The sequence below is a fragment of the Schistocerca gregaria genome, chromosome 2, assembly GCF_023897955.1.
Source record: "Schistocerca gregaria isolate iqSchGreg1 chromosome 2, iqSchGreg1.2, whole genome shotgun sequence".
Classification (NCBI taxonomy): Eukaryota; Metazoa; Arthropoda; class Insecta; order Orthoptera; family Acrididae; genus Schistocerca; species Schistocerca gregaria.
The window spans coordinates 991,862,079-991,883,308 of NC_064921.1; the positions used below are offsets into that span (position 1 = coordinate 991,862,079).

Sequence of the window (21,230 nt, forward strand, 5' to 3'; positions counted from 1 at the left end):
ACTGCAGTAGTGGAATAATCATTAAATTTCTCGGTTATCTTACGCAGCATCATTCGGATCGCCGTAAACAGGCAGAGTGAGCAGCATCCCCCCTTGAATTTGTTCTGAGCTCTAAGTCACCCTCGTGGGTGTTACTTACTATGATCGTATATGGTATCTGCTAACACGAGAAGTGAGATGTGTGATTAGATAACAATGGATCAGTTACTGTTGGCGATACAGCAGATACCTCTAATACCACGATACCTTTGTAACTAGGGCATTCCTTCGTACTTCCTCATTGGCCATGCAAAGCCATTCGCGCAATTATGACGCAATTCCGAAGCCGGTGTGTATTAGGAGCGGCTGCATTGGCTCGCCTGTGATGGCACAGGCTGCGGCAGTTTGGCAGCTGTTGCGTCACGGCGGGTATGGGCGGCGGACCTGGGGCCGATACGATCCGACCACGCCCCAGCCTCGCGCCGCGCAGCGCCGGTCCATCTCGCGAGAAAGCGGCCCGCTTCCCCGTGCCGACCAGAATCTCTGCTCTCTGATCAGCGCCACCCAAACAGAGCACGCCGTTCCTAGTTTGTGAGACACGTCACTGCATCGTGACGTGAGTCCACCGTAAGCCATCTAAGAGTATTTCGTGGCATGGAGGCACACATTTGATGCAGCAATAGCAACTAATTTCGGCCACGTAACAGGGAGTACAGAGCCTGACCAACAGGGACCGCAGACAGTTACCAATTCGAAAGCAGTTGATGCGTCAGCTAATCCAGGTCCGTGTCAACCAGTTTCCAAGCGGACATTACGAGGGTGATCCGTCAACGGACATATATAGTCGCGTAACTCTGACAAGTCCAGTGCTCACAGCGGCATTCCAGCGTGAGGTGCTCAGTAGACCAGACGACCCAGAAACTGGACATTAGCTGACTGGAGTCCAGTGAGTCGAGATTTTACATCTTTTAAATTATGCAAGGTGTCAGGTGCGCCAGTGGTCCGATGAGGCATTTAACCCACAGTGTGTGGAGGGTTTCACGGTATGTGCCTCTTATGACGAGCACTGAAAAGTCACACCTCGACCATGTAACCTTATATTAGTCCCAAAAACTGGGTTACACGTCTGAGATAGTTCAGCCCACAACCACCATGCTTGTGTGAAACCGTTATTAGATACAGCTTCCCATGATGCTTATATACCGAGTGATCAAGAAGTTAGGATAAATTTGAAAACTTAATAATGTAGATAGAGAGGTAAAAATTGACACACCACCCCATATTGCTAGACGCGCGAAAGATCTCTTGCGCCCGTCGTTTGGTGATGATCGTGTGCTCAGCCGCCACTTTCGTCATGCTTTGCCTCCCAGGTCCCCAGACCTCAGTCCGTGCAATTATTGGCTTTGGGGTTATCTGAAGTCGCAAGTCTATCGTGATCGACTAACATCTCTAGGGATGCTGAAAGACAACATCCGACGCCAATGCCTCACCATAACTCCGGACATGCTTTACAGTGATGTTCACAACGCTATTCCTCAACTACAGCTATTGTTGAGGAATGATGGTGGACATATTGAGCATTTCCTGTAAAGAACATCATCTTTGCTTTGTCTAACTCTGTTATGCTAATTATTGCTATTCTGATCAGATGAAGCGCCATCTGTCGGACATTTTTTGAACTTTTGTATTTTTTTGGTTCTAATGAAAGCCCATGCCATTCCAAACATGTGTGTCAATTTGTACCTCTCTATCTACATTATTCCGCGATTTATTCAGTTTTCAAATTTATACTGGCTTTTTGATCGCTCTGTATAACGATATAGCCATTGCAAATTGTGTTAGTATTGTGTAGTTTGATACCCAAGGGGTTGAAAATAGTTAATCGCTAAATAATGAAATCAGGTGATTGCTCATAATAAAACAGCTTAGTTACGAAAAGCCCTACACTGAAGAAATTCACAGCTGCTATGGGCTCATACATAAAACGAAGTCTAGATCTGGAACAGAGAATGAAATGTAGTAGTCAACATCATCGCAGTTTGGTAGCTGCACGGGATCTAATGAATGGCTACAGCTCGATTCACATACTTGAAAATACTGTTTTCCTGCCAGAATTGAAGTTGAAACTGTAGCAGTGCGAGCCAAACGCTGAGGCTCATTGCCGAAAACATTTGTTGTACACTCTGGTGCAGCATTACGCCGCAGCACTCGCCTCGGTGATCGGCAAGTTACCTCAACGACGGACGCTTCGGTACGTGGCCTAGGTGACAGCTGCGGGGTCTACTGTAGTGATCACTTCCACCGTGAGGCCACCACCGCTCAGACAACAGCATGAGAAGGTCGCTTGTCTGACGGTCCAGCCGCTGCTGTTAGGGGCTGAGTGTCGAATTGAGACCCTCCCAGCCACCAAGCCATCGGGCGCTCACCAGCGCCAGATGCTGCTAGCCCAGACACGTAGGGCTAAAGGCTTCCTGCCAGCAAGTACTGCACAGATCTTGAAACAGCTCAGCCACCTGGCCAGAAATGCTAGTGTCGCAAGGCAGGTTCGCCTTCGAGACGAATTGGGTCTAGGAGCTACTGGCATCTTCATCAGTACGCTTCCCCATCGAAGTCTGTGGGTTCGATGCCCACAAACCAGCGCCCTTTAGATACGGGCATGAATTACTTACACGCAGTTTAGGAAAGTAAATAAAAGGATTCTACTGGCTAGCCACGCGGTCTAAGGCGCTGAAGTCATGGACTATGCGGCTGGTTCCGGCGGAGGTTCGAGTCCTCCCTCGGGCATGGCTGAGTGTGTTTGTGCTTAGGATAATTTAGGTTAAGTAGTGTGTAAGCTTAGGGACTGATGACCTTAGCAGTTAAGTCCTATTAGATTTCACACACATTTGAACATTTTTTTGATTCTACTGCCACTGAGCTGCTCTTCACTCCACCTGTCCCACAAATCTCCATCAAAGAACACTTATTCCCTTTGCGTCACCAAGAGCAGACGCAATGTCACAGAGAAATAGACTGATGTCTCCTAGGAGCGATTGTATTTTGACTAGGGTGCTTATTTCATGGCTTGTCTTATTCATCTGATGAAAACTAAAAAATAAACTCCGCGTTCAGGCTCTTACTGGCCGCCTTGTCGCCCTCTGACATCGTGTAGGTGCAGTTTGGAGGGGCATCGCTTCAGCACACCTCCCTCCCAATCGTTTTCGACTTTCAGGCGTTCGAGCCGTTACTTATCTTTCAGGTAGCTCAGCCATTGGCATCACAAGGCTGAGCGCACCGTGTTCCAGTCTTCACACCAGGAAAAATCCCTGGCAGTTCTGGTATTTGAACTTTCGTCCTCCACATCAGAGTCAGACGCTCGGATCACTCGCTTACAGATCGGGGCATTCGTCTGATGTGTCATTTAGAAACAGTAGTTTCCCCTGAAGAATAATGAAGTTCTCCACCTTTATGAATGCATGCTATGTTTCCAAATTGCAAGATGCAGCTCAACTCTTGTAGGGTGGTAACAGCAGCAGTAACAAGAGCTGACTGAGTTGATGGGCGGCCCTTGTGGCCGAGCGGTTCTAGGCGCTTCAGTTTGGAACCGCGCGACCGTTACGGTCGCAGGTTCGAATCCTGCATTGGGCATGGATGTGTGTGATGTACTTAAGTTTAAGTAGTTCTACGTTATAGGGGACTGATGACCTGAGATGTTAAGTCCCATAGTGCTCAGAGCCATTTTGAACTGAGTTGATCACGACGCTTAATTGGTGATTAAGTTTTCTTTCGGATTATTCACTTCACAATTCCTTCCTCCAGCACATCTTTTGTGTGTTTGCGACAGTACTGGAAGAAATAATTTCTAAAAGACTGCCTCAGTCACCTACTCTCAACATTTTCGAGGTAGAATGTGATTACAACTGTTCGAACATGAAGAAACGTTCCGGAGTCACCATTTTTCTTCACCGTTGAAATACTGTACAGAGATTTCAACACAGTAATTAGACTCAGGTAGAAACAGCCTGCGGTTTTTGTATTACGCTTAGACGCTGTTTGGTACCTCAAGACAGAGATGTTTTAGATTCTCAATTTTACATAAACAGCCCAACTCTTTAATTTTCTGGTAACACACTCTAAGGAAAGAGGTTAACGTTTCTCGGTTTTCTGCTTTTATAATTTTACATTACATTGAAAAGTGATTGCTTCTTCCAATGGAGTCGTTACGCTATGCTGCTGACTCATTAACTGCGCCATAATTGCGATCCGTGCGAAAATTAGCGGAGAAGCGGACGATCTCCAGCGAGATTGCCCGCGCTCACGAAGCTGCTCGCTGAGCAATAAGTGATGTTGGCGAGCAGAAGTAATTACTGTATCTACGACAGGAATTATAAACTCGGGTGCAACAGTAGGCGGAGCGGCTCGACGTTAGGGGGGAGGGGGGGGGGGGAGCTTTCGGAAAGGCTTCGTCGTCAGGGGGAGTGAAGCGTCTAGCTGGGGGGAAGGGCCCAGTGGAGTGAAATCTGCGAAAGTGGCAGCTGTAGGAGCGGCAGGCTGAGGAAATGAGTGATGGCGGGCTCGGCGCGCCTGCGCAGTAAAAGTTACGCCGGGTCGGCCGGCTGTTGGCAGCGGAGTTGGAGGTCGCCCTCGAGGTACCGGTAGCCGGCAGCAGCCTCGCCTCGCCTCGCCTCGCCTCGCCAGCTAACGGTACCGGCGGCACGTCTCGCTTTGTGCGCCGCCTGTCTTTTGGCGCCCACGGCAACCACCGGCGCCCACGGCCCAGGGGCCGGTTCCGAGGAGACCATCTGGGCGCAGTGCCAGAAACTGTGTGCCCACAGGCGCAGCAAGTACTCGCAATTAGCCAGTGGTAGGAAGCAAACGAGTAGCCTGTTGCGAGAATATGAGTCTGTGTTACATAACATATTGTAATGTAAGGGGGTCTACCTTGCTTCTGGAAAGATGTAAAGCTATAAAAGGGGCTGTAAAATGCCACTTGTGTATCGGTCTGCTTGTAGGAAAACTCGTATGTTCCCTCCATCTCTGCCCCGCGCCATATGTCCCAGCCGTTGTCAGCTTCACTAAATGCAACGACGGGGTAAACACCACATTGAGCCAACGTCTCTGTTTCTGATTCTCTTTAAAACTACACTACTGGCCATTAAAATTGCTACACCACGAAGATGACGTCCTATAGACACGAAAATTTAACCGACAGGAAGAAGGAGCTGTGATATGCAAATGAATAGCTTTTCAGAGCATTCACACAAGGCTGGCGCTGGTGGCGACACCTACAATGTGCTGACATGAGGAAAGTTACCAACCGATTTCTCATACACAAACAGCAGTTGACTGGCGTTGTCCGGCGAAACGTTATTGTGATAACCAGTGTAAGGAGGAGAAATGCGTACCATCACGTTTCAGACGCGGCTGCGGTTTATCGTATCGCGACATTGCTGCTCGCTTTGGTCGAGATCCCATGATTGTTAGCAGAATAGGGAATCGGTGGGTTCAGGAGGGTAACACGGAAGGCTGTGCTGGATCCCAACGGCCTCGTATCACTAGTAATCGAGACGACAGACATCTTATCCACATGGCTGTAACGGATCATGCAGCCACGTCTCGAACTCTGAGTCAACAGGTGGGAAAGTCTGCAAGACAACAACCATCTGCACGAACAGTTCGACGACGTTTGCAGCAGCATGGACTATCAGCTCGAAGACTATGGCTGCGGTTAACCTCGACGATGCATCACAGACAGGAGCGCCTGCAATGGTGTACTCAACGACGAACCTGGGTGCACGTATGGCAAAACGTCATTTTTTCGGATGAATCCAAATTCTGTTTACAGCATTATGATGGTCGCATCCGTGTTTGGCGACATCGCGGTGAAAGCACATTCGAAGCGCGTATTCGTCATCGCCATACTGGCGTATCACCCTGCGTGATGGTACGGGGCGCCACTGGTTACAAGTCTCGGTCACCTCTTGTTCGCATTAAGGGCACTTTGAACAGTGGACGTTACATTTCAGATGTGTTAAGACCCGTGGCTCCACCCTTCTTTCGATCCCATCGAAACCCTACGTTTCAGCATGATGCACGAACGCATGTAGGAGGTTCTGTACGGGCCTTTGTGGATACAGAAAATGTTCGACTGCTGCCGTTGCCATCACATTCTCCAGATCTCTCACCAATTGAAAACGTCTGGTCAATGGTGGCCGAGCAACTGGCTCATCACAATATGCCAGTCACTACTTCTGATGAACTGTGGTATGGTATTGAAGCTGCGTGGGCAGCTGTACCTGTACACGCCAACCAAGCTCTATTTGACTCAATGCCAAGGCGTATCAAGGCCGTTATTACAGCCAATGGTGGTTGTTCTGGATACTGATTTCTCAGGATCTATGCACCCAAATTGCGTGAAAATGTAATCGCATGTCAGTTCTAGTATAATATATTTGTCCAATGAATACCCGTTTATCATCTGCATTTCTTCTTGGTATAGCAGTTTTAATGGCCAGTAGTGTATTTATCACCTCGGAAAATTATTCCCGCTGCTTTTTAACATAGCAGTTGTATTTGCTTTATGCCAGCCGTAATTAACACTACAGAGCAGAAGTACCTTCACCACACCTACACTAACATGAATATCAAAGGATAATACTCTACACGTGTTCCGAAGAGCTCGCAGCAGCTGCTGGCTGGAGTTTCACGTATTCACTGCCTCTTGCCACTGTGCATCGCTTCACCACCCACCTTCTCTATACGAACTACTATAGCACTGAGAGAAGAAGAAAAATTAAAAGTATGTACTAACTGTAGTGTTGGTAGGACGCTACGGTCGCAGGTTCGAATCCTGCCTCGGGCATGGATGTGTGTGGTGCCCTTAGGTTAGTTAGTCTTAAGTAGTTCTAAGTGCTAGGGGACTGATGACCTTAGCAGTTTAGTCCCATAGTGCTCAGAGCCATTTGAACCATTGTTTGTTGGTAGGACATGTTCTGAGGCATCAAGGGACCACCAATTTATCATTGGAGGACAGCATGGAGGCTAAAAATCGTAGTGGGAGACCAAGAGATGATTACACCAAGCAGATTCAGAAGGATGTAGGCTGACTTAGGAGATTCAAAAGGATGTATGTTGCAGTAAGTACTGGGAGATGAAGAAGCTTGCACAGGATAGAGTAGCATGGAGAGCTGCATCAAACCAGTCTCAAGACTGAAGACCACAACAACAACAACTAACTGTCGTGAGAGAAAGAAATACCGTTCAAATGTAAAGGATTTACTTTATTGTATTTTCTCAAAATGCATTTTGATTTGCGCACTGAAGTATCCTGAGTAATTTGTAACGCAAGATTAGTATTACGACTGAACTGTGTGGCCGTAAGTCACGTAAAGGACTGTCCCATTGGAAAGTATGCCTTGTATAACGCTCGAAAGTTGCGTCTAGATAACAAGCATACCGCTGCCCCCTGGTATAAGTCGTATTAGCTGTGACACCAAGGTTGCAAAGATTTGGACGAATAAAGAAGGAAATTATATCTTCTGAGGTCTCTCATCTATTTCTGATTCATAACTTTAAAAAGATAAAGCTACTAACACCACGGTAAGTTCTTCATCGAACCAAATTGAGAATTTCTTTTCCAATTTTAAAAACTCTCCGTCGCCAGGAGCAACAATTGATCCGATTGTGCAAAGTCCATTTTTAAAATCGTACCGATGTGGGAAAAAAACGGTTCGCTGTTAATTCATTTAAGGACCGTAGATAGTAAATTACTAATCGATGCTACTCAGCAGCAAATTGGTGATGGAGCGCTAGGGCGAAGCTGGGAGCAACAGCTCAAGTACTCACCACAGGTGTTCTCATCGGAGCCGTCCGTGCAGTCCTTCTCGCCGTTACAGAAGAGGCCCCTCTCGATACAGGCTCCGTCACCGCATGCCAGGAAGCCGTCCTGGTGGAACAACACATGTCAGCGCTCCTATTCTTTCCTTCTTGTTGCCAACCTCGACCTACAGTTGTTTACTTTTCAACATAGTCATGTCTTGGTGGGAAATGTTACAGCACCCGTACAACGATCATCTTTTCAGTGCTTCTCAAACATATGGGAAAGTAACTTCCTGGCAGATTAAAACTGTGTGCCCGACCGAGACTCGAACTCGGGCCTTTGCCTTTCGCAGGCAAGTGCTCTACCATCTGAGCTACCGAAGCACGACTCACGCCCGCTGCAGTTTTAATCTGCCAGGAAGTTTCATATCAGCGCACACTCCGCTGCAGAGGGAAAATCTCTTTCTGGATATGGGAAAGTAATTTAGGATAAGCACAATAATTCCAGTAATATCTGGCCCTGAATCACTACACACTGCTAATTTCTCTTTTGAGTTGCATCTGGAAGTCATAATATTTTCCACATTAAACTCTGATGATCTCGGTTAAAAAGTGAAGGAACAGTTCTCCCGCAGAAAACCTCATTGTTTCTCATACCAACGAAGAAAATAAAAGTATATATAATCAATCGTCACCGGTGGCTGTCCACAAACCTACCACATCTATAACAAACACGTTCGTGTAACAAACAAGAATATTTAACCTTTAATTTGGAGGATTTCCAAATATTATTACATTACACAGAAAGCAGTTAAAACAAATTAATTCTAAAGGATCAGGTAAGACGAGTCGAGTAGCAACGATCTCTTCGATTACTTGCCCCGACATATTAATATTTTTATGTATATTACTGAAGATTTACCTATCTCTATGATCTTAAGTTGCTAACGCAAGCCGGTAGCTTTTGACCAAAAGAAAGCTGTTCGAATCCAAGAAGTGGGGGAAATTTTCATCACCGTGGTTTGCTTCCTAACGGTAACTGCGAGCAGATTCTCTGTGTTAGATCGCAAACCACATCGCAGTTTCTTAAGGTATTGTTCTGTTGCACGTATTCCATCCGTCGGATTTGAGTGTTATTCTCTTGACTACTAACAATTTCGGAGCGAAAGACCTTAATGTATGGTTACTTTAATTAGTGTCGTAATGAGAAGTAACAATACGAAACAAATAATTTGAGCCGTTTCGTTATCCAATGTGGGGAAGGGTGGGATATTCAAAGTTATTCATGCGTATCTCTAGGATAACAGGAAGAAAACTGCGCAAAAACTACAAGACATACAGAAAACACACACACACATCAGTCTAAGTTTTTGATTCACATTACAAGTGCTGAATATGGGAACCTTTCATACTGCAGCTAAAGTTGCTATGTCGTTGGAGTTCATCGAGACGAATTGTCAGGGAGGTCGCGACAGCAGCCCGCTTTACAGATCGGTTCTTTGGGATGCCTATCCGCATGTGCGAAATAATTCTGAGTGGCAAGACGAAGTGCAACGGGGCTGAGAGTTATCAATGAAACGTAAAGGCAACACAAACGACAGGTGCAAGCTGTAATTGTAAGAATTCCCTTTACCAGTGGGACATTGGTACACAGAAGTACCATGCAACAAATTCCCACAGGTTCTCCTGTATATGGAACACATACATTCTGATGGTAGTCAAAAGGTTAAGACAGTCGCCCGTTTGGTGACGCACGGCTGGATGAATCGGTCCCAAGGTGCGAGGACAGGAAGGAAATAGCACCTTCAGCGTGACAATGTGGAGGAAGGCACTTTGTTGTTTTCAGACCAGTACTCAATTGGTTTACTTGAAACTATGTGGCGTTATTGGGACCCACCCTCTGTTCCTGTTCCTTAGTCATCTATGACAACATAACATTATGCTGCAAGAACATATCGATAGTTCGAGACCACGGCCTCTGTGACTCTGACAGGTAAGTATAGCCTGCCGTTGAGTACGGAGCTTGCTTGACAAATTAATTCACCGGAGGGACGTCAGTGGTTTGTAAATAAACTCGCGGGAAAACGTTCGGCATTTCATACGTAGTGCAAGTAACCAGAGCCATTTACTACCAAATATTAGAAGAACCGTGCTCCTCCTATAGAATAAAATCAACAGAGTCGGAAGTGAGGCTTACCTGGCAGAGAGGCTCATCCGTGTAGAGCAGCGGCTTAATTTTGCGCTCCTTGTTCTTCAGTTTGCAGTTCTTGACCGCATCCTTCCAGTCGCAAGTCTGCTTCTCGATGTCGAAGTACAGACCAGCCGGGCAACGGATAGCTTGCAGACCCTGCACAGAAGAAAAGGTATAAAATTCTATGAGGAGTTGTCCTTGTCGCTTTCTGATAAAGAAGCTTGCTTGACACACACAGTTTAACATCTGGCCTAGAAATAGCTGTCTAGGTAGCCGACGTCGCAATGAGGAAGCCAAACACATGAAAGGGCTATTAACTTTTCATAATATGTTTCAATACATGTCAAAAAGGCACTGATTTCTGTTAACCATAATCTTCTTATGCTCGACGACTGCATACCAAAATTTTGTCTTACTAATTAACTGAAGATACTGGCATTCCCGAAACGAAGACGCGAAAGGTTCAGCATTACGAAATGACGAAGGAATTAACATTACTTGGAGGTTCCCGGAGCAGGATTCCCACACTTTATACCGACAAGTAATTCGTCTGTTGATGTTTACTCGAGGAATCTAGGCACGCAGTTAACGACCTTTACTTATAGCAAGATTGTGTAAGGGGGCACTCCAGAAACTTCTGCTGCCTTGTATCTAAATTACGGGCTGGTTTATGAATTAATTTCTACGCCAGTCTACAGAGCTATGAAATAACGAAAGCAACTTTCACAGTAGTCGCTGCCCCACATTTAGCTTAACGTACTGCACACTGTAAATCTGTGTCAACAATTCAATGGGAACGTCTCAATAATTCATGAGTTTTGTATTTCCTGATCGAAATTATTAAATTTCGAAATGATAAAAAACGTAAAAATTAAATTTATGTTACGTAATATGTGCAGTGTTGTTGAATAATATATTGTTCTTTATTTGATTTCCTTAAAGACCCACAAGGTGAGACGTATCAGAGACGCCGGAGGCTACTGAGTGCATGCTCTTGGCTTCGCGGTCGTCGAGGCACAGATGCAAAAACATACAAATTTCAACGGATAGTGGCCACCGTTGAAGAAAAAAACATTATTTAGCCAAAATGACTTAATATTTCAAGTCTTATAAGTCTGTCATATGTGACTTAAGTATGTATCAATTTTCCTGAATGGCCAAATAGTTCGCATGAACTGCTTGTAGAAAACAGCATCAGTGTGCTCCCTCGAAAATACCATTCACGACTTCATTCCGTTTTCGTAAAAGCTATAAGATTTAGAGAGAAGAGAAGATTACAGCAGACGACGGTTTCTACTCGAAATATCAGGATAAATTCACGATGACGTCAACTTTCTCGGTGAAACGGAGCGTATAAATCTTGGAAATTTCTCTGTACGCAGCGTAAATTTCTCTGTTGGAACACAAGCGAGAGTAAGTCAATTTTTGAAAGCTACGTAGCTTAGTTTCTCCGCTGTTGAGTAAGGTAAATATTCGTTGATTAAAGAAATCTAGACTGAGAAGCTGTTTCTGAAATCGTTAAATTATTAACAGATTTGTGCGCAGATAATGTTACCAAAAACGATAGAATATGGACAGATCTTAATACGAACGTTGCCTGAAAAGAGGATAGTATTCGCGAAATTGTACAGTACTAACTCTCTGGAATAGCGGCCATGGCAACAGGAGAAAGCTTCAAAAGATGAAATTAACCGATTAACGTGTGTAACGACGTGCGACTGATTATTCAGAAGATCTCTGTCATCAACCAACTCTGTGTTAGCTACAATTTTGAGGGGCATGATACTAAATCATACAAGAAGATGATGACTTAGAATTCCTAAATAGTGAAGCCCTACAATGGAGGTATTTAGAATTTGCTGTTCGCAACCCTTCAGTAAAACAAATTTCGACTATCGTATCCGATTCAGATGTAGGTAATAAGAGGAGAAGGGCTCTCAAAAGATTTTATAGTACCCTGCACGTCGCGTGGCTTGCCTGGACAATGGTAGGTGGTTTTTTAATCTCCTCTCTGGGGTTGTAGAACAATGTATTTAGTTTGCATGTAATTTGTAGAAGAAATAACAGGCAAACAAAATGATATAATAGTTACATGTTTAAACTTTCCTCTTTGACTACAGCTAGGTATCCACGTTGGATTATTTGCCGAGGGATGCACTGTTAGTTGCTGGTGTTGCGCTATTTTTTAGGAACCATTTAGCAGGAAATAATCTTACATTCCGTGTTGGAGGTAAATCACAAATTTGACGGAAACAAATGCCAATGGTGTGACAAACATTTTGCTTAAGCCTGTCAGGTTGTGAATAATCAGTCATTTACAACGAGCTGACATGTTAGCTATGGAATCACGTTTGTACAAGTGAATTTGATTTGTATAAGTAGCTGGAACTTCCCACTCTATCTTAAACAAAAGTGGCAGACAATGACGATCCTATCTATCATTTGACCCTTCGTAAGCGTGCTTCATTGTGAATTTCATTGACATTAATAAGTGTAAACTCAGAAATTTGAGGGACTGCAACCTAATTTGCTTTAAAAGTATGTCGTATAAAAAAAGAAATATTGTGCTCGCAGCTTGCAGAGTATAAACTAACGTGAGGTATGTTTTAATATTTATTCGCAACCGAAACATTTGCCCAGTTGTTGTTAGTCTATTCTACAGAAAATTGATCGATTTATGAAAACATAAACAGTTGTGTTTACTTCCCAGTTCTGTAGTTCCGTAATTTTTGCGGATCAATTCTTTCGTTAGACGTAGCAGATGACGCGTCCCTGATCTCCTTGTAGAAAAGATATTATAAGAATTGAGAGATTACGTTTTCGTAAACATTGTGGCACTCATCTCATAAACTGCGATCATTCCTTTATTCCTTGCAGAATACGAGAATGATATTCTAGTAGATGTGAATCTTGATGTTTTCTCAACTGAATGAGTATTCCATGAAGTTTCAGTATTCCAGCTGGATGATGTTGAAGTCTTATGACGATATTACAGTTGGCAACCTTTCGGCTTTTCACAGGTGAGTGTTTTGCACTACAGATTGCTGGTGCACGTCGCTTCGTTAATACCAGAAGTTTGCGAGGAGGCGTGTGCGCATAGGTTTCCGAAACATCATGGAATACGGAAAAGTTATTGAAAATGCATTTACGCTGGTCACTCGAAAGATTTCCGTACAGCCCTTTCTTTGTACGTTTTGTAGAACACTTTGGAGTCACCATTTGCTAATATTTGGCAATTTATTCTCTCCCGGGATGACCGTTATCTTTTCGCGTGTTTTGCTGTTTTGTTCTGTGGGCCAAAATCAAAATAAAGCAGTTGTCATTCTCCTTCCGTCAATCGTACAATATGAACTAAATTTCTGTGCGTGGTACACTGTGTACTTATTACGCATATGAACTCTGGGAATATTCATTACAAATTGGATGCACGTGTTTATGTTAGTCTCTATTATGGGCTAGTATGTATGTATGTTTATTTGTTCCACATCTCCTCTTAAACCAATGGACCGATTTCAACCAAACTTGGTGCGCATATCACCTACTGTCTGGAAAGCATCGCTGTTGGGGTAAGCACCACCTATCAATCAAAGGAGTGGGGTGAAAAAGCAGTTTAGCCCACGACGTGCGACTATCCATCCTTTATTCATTCACTGACAATGAGAGCACTTGGTGACTTACAACATACTTTAAACATAATTTCAAACCTTGAAGAAACTTTTTCTCGCTGACAACCCCTAAGAAATAATTATGAAAGGAAAAAAAAAATCGTTTACTACATTTTCGTTGTTCAAGAAGTGAAACGGTACACGGAGCATGACGCTGTAATTTATTACTTCTTTAATACCAACTGTATTTGCTACACGTTTCGCATACAGTGTCTGCTTATACCGCCCAATGTACCAGAGAAACATACAACGGTGCGACACACAGTTCGGGAGATATGATGCAAAAGACTGAAATGGTTGGGAAAAACTGCCGCATCATTCATGACGTTTTAATTTTTTACTTCTTTACTACTATCTCTATTCAGAACACATTTCGAAGACCGGAGACTCATATAGCATTGGATGTATCTGCAAAAATTATATCACTGCACGACACATAACTCAGGATAGAGGACGTCATAAACATTGAGGTGCGCGAAAATGAAACTGCTGAGAGAAATTTGCGAAAGATACAGTTGAGTATTTGTGCAAAGACGTGTGAAATATTTTAAATATGTGTGAAATATACACTATGTGATCAAACATATCTGGACACCCCCAATAACATACGTTTTTCATATTACGTGCAGTGTGCTGCCACCTACTGCCAGCTACTCCATAGTAGTTATTAGACATCGTTAGAGAGCGGAACTCACGGACTAAGAACGTGGTCAGGTGATTGGGTGTCACTCGTGTCATACGTCTGTAAGAGAGATTTCCGCACTCCTAAAAATTCCTAGGTCCACTGTTTCAGATGTGATAATGAAGTGGAAACGTGAAGGGACGCGTACAGCACAAAACCGTACAGACCGACCTCGTCTGTTGATTGACGGAGACCGCCAACAACTGAAGAGGGTTGTAATGTGTAATAGGCAGACATCTATCCAGACCATCACACAGGAATTCCAAACTGCATCAGGACCCACTATACGTACTATGACAGCTACGCGGGAGGTGAGAAAACTTGGATTTCACGGACGAGCGGCTGCTCATAAGCCACACATCACGCCGGTAAGTGCCAAACGACGCCTCGCTTGGTGAAAGGAGCGTAAACATTGTACGACTGAACAGTGGAAAAACGTTGTGTGGAGTGACAAATCACGATACACAATGTGGCGATCCGATGGCGGGGTGTGGGTATGGTGAATGCCCGGTGAACGTCATCTGCCAGCGCGTATAGTGCAAAATTCGGAGGCGGTGGTGTTATGGTGTGGTCGTGTTTTTCATGGAGGGGGCTAGCACCCCTTGTTGTTTTGCGTGGCACTATCACAGCACAGGCCTACATTAATGTTTTAAGCACCTTCTTGCTTCCCACTGTTGAACGGCAATTTCGGGATGGCGACTGCATCTTTCAACAGGAATGAGCAACTGTTCATAATGAACGGCCTGTGGCGGAGTGGTTACACGACAGTAACATCCCTGTAGTGGGCTGGCCTGCACAGAGTCGTGATCTGCATCCTACAAAACACCTTTCGGGCGTTTTTGAACGCCGATTTCGTGCCAGACCTCACCGACCGACATCGATACCTGTCCTCAGTGCAGCACTAGGTGAAGAATGGGCTGCCATTCGCCAAGAAACCTTCCAGCATCTGATTGAACGTAAGCCTGCGAGAGTGGAAGCTGTCATCAAGGTTAAGGGTGGGCCAACACAATACTGAATTCCAGTATTACAGATGGAGGACGCCACGAACTTGTAAGTCATTTTCAGGCAGGTTTCCAGATATTTTCGATCACATCGTGTATTTAACAGGTATTTACGTGAGAAAAGTCAGCGGTAAAAAGCTCACCCTAAGCCGCTGGAACGAAACTTGAAACACATATTACTTACGATCTGGAAAGGGATACTGTTGGGGTAAGAACCACCAACCTCCTATTGGGGTGGGCAGAGATAAGGGGGAAGGGGGAGATGAATAGATAGAAGATGAAAGGAAAGAGAGAGTGGTAAAAGAGGAAATGAACAGCAAAAGGAAAGAGGAAGACATGGACAGAGCAGAGGAGGGGATAAAGAGCGAGAGAGTGAGGAGGAGATGGACAGGAAGAGGGGGAAAGAGGATGGACCGAGACGAGGGAAAGGAAGGGGTGAAAAGAAAGAGGATGGACCGAGGCGAGGGAAAGGAAGGGGTGAAAAGAAAGAGAGAGAGGGTGAGGGAAGGGGAAGGTGGACGAATAGAATTCTGGAATAAATACGAGTATATACCTAGGCAACACCGTGCGCTCAAGTTAGTTTGGCATAAACGAGTGTCTGCTGAGTAGTATGGAAAATTACGCAAACGTGGCTAGAAACAAGTCGTCTTGGAAACAAATGGACGTTTTGTGTGCACGTATGTGATACTGCCTACGTTACTGCCTTTTTCTAAGTCACTGCGGCTTCACTTCACCTGAGACATCTAAGCAGGTAATTTTCTGACAGTCTATAAAGTTCTTTTTTTATACAAGTGCTTAAAAGAGGTCTAATGGTCCTGTATCGCGTCTTCTTGATCTTTGTCACATGATATTCTCTTCACTATCGTACCAAAATCCTGACGTGCTTTATTAATGTATTGAATAAACTGGAAATAAACGTTTTTCATTTATTATCACGCATTTTTTTTCTTTTTTTGTGAGTAAGGAGGGGGGCACTGCTCTAAGAGCATGAGTCAATGAAACCCTTCAATCACAATATACCTAATAGACGACCTCTACTCCTTTGGTAAGGCCACTAACCCGTAAGGGGGGGAGGCGGATGAGGGGGCATAACATTCTATTTGGAGGGAGCTACTTAGAGTCTCTGTGGTCGAAATACTTTTTATCTCTGGAAACTGCCGGACGTAAAAATTATAGATATTGGAGTTACATCCTATATTGTTGGTAGTGTACCAACAACTTGAGTTTGAGTCCTAGCCTCCTCACAATATCCTATGGAAGTGCTGTCTACCTGTTGCCCTAATAGCCATGTTATGTTTGCTAATCGATTTGATACTCTCTAACAGAAACTTTTAGAATTTGATCCTCTCGCATTGATTCAGTTCCTCATTTAAGTAGAGCAGTTTTCGCTGTACCTATAGAGGGCAACAGCTAATCACATCTTTCACGGCTGCGACGTGAGAGCAGTCTACTGTGGTTTCTTGCATTGATTCTCATGCCTTGCCAATACCCTCAACCTGTGTAGCAAGTACACAGAAGCAGTTTTACAGCACGTGGTGAGCGATTCTGCACACGATACGACACGTAAGCAGCTTTCTCTCTAGTGCAATCGCTCTATTACACACTGAGTTTCCGAAGCACAGTATGCTAATCTACTGCGAGCTCTCTAACGTAACTAGAGCTCATAAACTTTAGATTTAACAGATATGGGTCATTTTCAATTCACTGAGAACATGCAGGTGTGTAAATAAACAAAATATCTAATCTTCCTGGAACAACTCCGCTTGATTTTTGTTGCAAAACCACTACAAATGCCAAGTTAATGCGCCTGTACTCGATCTATGTTGAAAACATTTCCTCGTAGATATTCGAACTAATACCACGTGCTATAAGAGGGCTTTTTACCTTTCAAAATACATGACACATTTGAGGTCAGTTCTGTTAAACAGTCACTAGTGTTATCATTTTAATGGACTGGTAAGCATATTTTCGTGATGCGTAAAGAGAAACAAAATTATGGTCTATCGTAGCAATGAAGGCATACAGCGGGATGTCCAGAGCAATGTTCAACAAAAAACGAAGCTGCAAGTTCTTTGGTAGTATATTGATAATCCTGCTGATGTGTGATCCCATCATAAGGCAGCCTCTGCTTTATCAGCAAGGCGAATCTAAGCTCATCTCAGCACTGACCTATAATAGAATTTATTTGATGCTTTCAATTAAGGCAGATAAACAATCACTTTCCTTCGAAATGAGGTTCAAACGGTTCAAATGGCTCTAAGCACTATGGGACTTAACATCTGAGGTCATCAGTCCCCTAGACTTAGAACTACATAAACCTAAAGAACCTAAGGACAGCACACACGTCCATGCCCGAGGCAGGATTCGAAACTGCGACCGTAGCAGCTGCGTGGTTCCCGACTGAAGCGCCTAGAACTGCTCGGCTACCGCGGCTGGCCCGAAATGAGTTAACGGAGCTTTGCGATATGTATTTTGTGGTTGGTTATGCGGTAAATAAAAACGTGAAAACCCTGAATGATATGTCCGCGTCGTGTATTGAAACTCTGAAAACGAGATTCTCTCTTCACTTATTCTCAAGTTTCCAGGCGATATTTTTGTCGAAATATTTGAAAGTTCTTTCAAGATATTTGTTTCAAGTTGAAAGACAGTGAAGAAATTTTATTCTAAAACGATTAGTTGTTATTAAGTGTTGTCAAGATCACGCAAGGTTGCGCATCCTGCTGTTGTGTGCTAGCGAATTATTTTTAAAGAATAAGAAACATTGCGCAGTAAACCCCACTGTAGGTTTCGCAAATCTATGAGCGGTCTGTCATATGTAGGTTTCAACAATTACCGGATAGTCATCAGTTGAGGCAGAAAGTGTTTCATAAACATTATAGTGGTCCAAACTACAGATGAGGGACACATGAAGAAAATTGGTACTATAGTTTATCTTCGTTTAATTATGATCTTTTTTTAGTCAGGAGTTGGTTGGATCGAATTTGAGCTCTTAAGCGAAACTTTTTGTCACAATTATAGGTAATCGCAAAATTCAATGTTGTCATTATTAGAGGCTTAACATTTTATTGTCTTGCGCTTTTACAGCAAGGCTACACCATTATAATGAAATAAAAAGCATTAACTGCCTATTTCATTTATATGATGTATAGACAATCCATACAACGAGAAAAGCATCATTTCCAGCTCCTGGTCTCAGATGTAGCAAGCAAAGTTCCATTCACGTGAAAGAAAATTTTGTCACAATTCCCTCTTAAGTCGTCTCTTAATTAAGAGGGTCAGTGCAATGAAAACCGTAGCTCCGCTACAACGGGAGCATGGAATGGTTCCATTCAAAAGTAACTACTACGCACGATAAGGGATTTATTCCACTGGGAGAAGAGGCAATCAATTCCTGTTTTGTGGAACGCGGTCAGCCGCTGACGGATCTACAACTCCTGTATCTCCTGGTCCGATGGACCGACAGTATTCCTCGGCGTTTTGACGTTATGGCGCATCGCAGCTTCTGCAAAGTGTCTTCATAACGCTGCGCGCTGACTTTTGGTTCCACGCTCGAGGAGATCGACGAGCGGAGGAATCGCCTTGTTGCACGACAACGTCCGCCGCCCGCCCCCACATTGTCAGTCAGGATGGCCGACTTGGTTGGGAAACACTGCAATAATTCCCTTAAGCCTGGATATTTCACTTTGTGATTTTCGCATGTTTATCGACCTGAAGAAAGACATCCATGGACGGGCTCAGTCCAGATCCCTCCTGAAACCAGGTAGGTAAGCAGGTAACACGAGCGAATCCTCCCAAACTGACACACTGCATGTTGTATTATAGACAATAATATAATTTTCTCTGTCATGTTCCTTATCTCCTTCCCCTACCCCTCCCATGTTTTAAACAAAAAATACTGATTCACTTATGCACGCTTTGCGAGTGACCTTGAGCGGGACTCCGTCGCTGGCGCTGTGCTGGCTGGACTTTATCTCAATAAGATAAAAGATAAAACTTTTAAACATAGTCACAATACAAGCGAAAAATGTTTACATCTTCTACTGTAACTTCATATGCTTTACTTTGCGTGCTTGGAGTATTCATAACCTAGGCGCGCAGTCCGGAACCGTGCGACTGCTACGGTCGCAGGTTCGAATCCTGCCTCGGGCATGGATGTGTGTGATGTCCTTAGGTTAGTTAGGTTTAAGTAGTTGTAAGTTCTAGGGGACTGATAACCACAGCAATTGAGTCCCATAGTGCTCAGAGCCATTTGAACCATTTGAAGGATTCATAACGTTTAGAACTGCTACCTGCTTCTAACGGGAGGATTCAGTCCGATCGTTTTTCAGGTTCTTGAGGGCTTGGGAGGATTCGATATCATTTTTCTGGCCGCGGGAGGATTCGAGCCTGCACCACCATGGACTTCGGACGAGGAAGTCCAAGAATGGGTTTGGTTGTGGATCCGTCAACGGTCGACCGCGTTCTACGAAACAGGAATTGATCGCCCCGCCTTCCATAGTGTTTCAAACGAGTATCTTGATTACTTTTGAATGGAAGCATTTCCTGTTTCTGTTGTGGCCGGTGTTCGGTTTTCATTTGAAAAAAAAAAAAAATGGTTCAAATGGCTCTGAGCACTATGGGACTTAACCTTAACATCTGTGGTCATCAGTCCCCTAGAAGTTAGAACTACTTAAACCTAATTAACCTAAGGACATCACACACAACCATGCCCGAGGCAGGATTCGAACCTGCGACCGTAGCAGTCACGCGGTTCCAGACTGTAGCGCCTAGAACCGCAAGACCACCGCGGCCGGCGTTTTCATTTGACTTCCCGATGTATTTCTCCACTGGTCACAATTTGTCCCTGGAGGAAAGAGTGAAGTTGAGATAAAATAGTTCGTGACGCAACAGACAAACTGACGCGATGCTGCTAAATGGATGTATTTCTAGTTCTTCACAGCATGGAACTGAGTTTACGTGATTGTAATAGCAAATTTATTTCTCGAAGGAAAATTTCTTCACTACGATTACCGTTATTGCAGAAAACGTTCATTGCATTACCTTCCAATCTGTAAATCGGATGCCTTGAATTATTTTCAAGACGGGTATCGTCTTTCTAGCTCTCCAGATAGCCTGGTACTGATAGAAAAAGTGAATCAGAACTACCGGGTATGAACCGACAAGATGTGTATTGATAGTGCACATTTTTGAAAGTTCGTTATAATTGTATATTGTAGCACAAGAAATTGAGTATTATTATTTATCGAATTCAAGGACATTCAGATAACTGTCTGCAGCTAGAAAAATTGACAATTTTTTTGTGATTCGCCTGCGAGGTAACTCTTTTTGATTATCAACATTTGTATTTAAGACATCAGAGAGAATATAAGCAAACAGTTTAGTTCTTTCTCTATATTTTTATTTTGTTCTTTGTATCTAGCTTCCTTCGTTTGAGGATAATCTGGAGGATGGGCAAAGAGCATCCCAACTGCAATTTTTTGGGAAGCGGTTTCCAGTTGCGGGATCCGTCCGGTAACCAAGGAAAAACTCACCAAAGCCCTTTTCGGAACTGGGTGACTGGGTCTGTTTTAATTCTGAAACGAATCGGTACTCACCGAGGACGTGCACTGTATCACGTCCCTGCAGTTGTCGCCCTCTCCGGCCACCAGCCGGAACCACTCGCCGGCGTCCTTGTCCTTGCACAGCTCCACCTCGAAACTGTCGTCTTTCTTCGCATCCTCCTGCCGCTTCACTCTGATGGACGCTCCTGTGAACACAGAATGCATGTTCGCGATTAGTTTGAAGAACGTTGTACACGATTCGAGCAAATGCTACGGCCACCTAGATGGCCCAATCGCAATTACGAGCAGCTACAGAGGCGGCGTGGCTCAATATTTCTGCAGGGAACTTCCAGCGACTTGTTGAACCCATGCGAG

The 21,230-nt window shown here is 44.2% G+C and overlaps 1 protein-coding gene across 1 annotated transcript in view; it reads right to left on the reverse strand.

Annotated features, from left to right (window-relative positions):
* The window catches only part of LOC126335495 (chitin deacetylase 1), a 67,707-nt gene that overhangs the window by 15,567 nt on the left and 30,910 nt on the right, over positions 1-21,230 (reverse strand). Inside the window, exons 2-4 of the mRNA XM_049998830.1 lie at positions 20,910-21,061; positions 9,974-10,123; positions 7,804-7,903 (exon numbers count right to left, since the gene is read on the reverse strand). Coding sequence (XP_049854787.1) covers positions 7,804-7,903; positions 9,974-10,123; positions 20,910-21,061 — 402 coding nt within the window. The remainder of the gene's footprint in view (positions 1-7,803; positions 7,904-9,973; positions 10,124-20,909; positions 21,062-21,230) is intronic.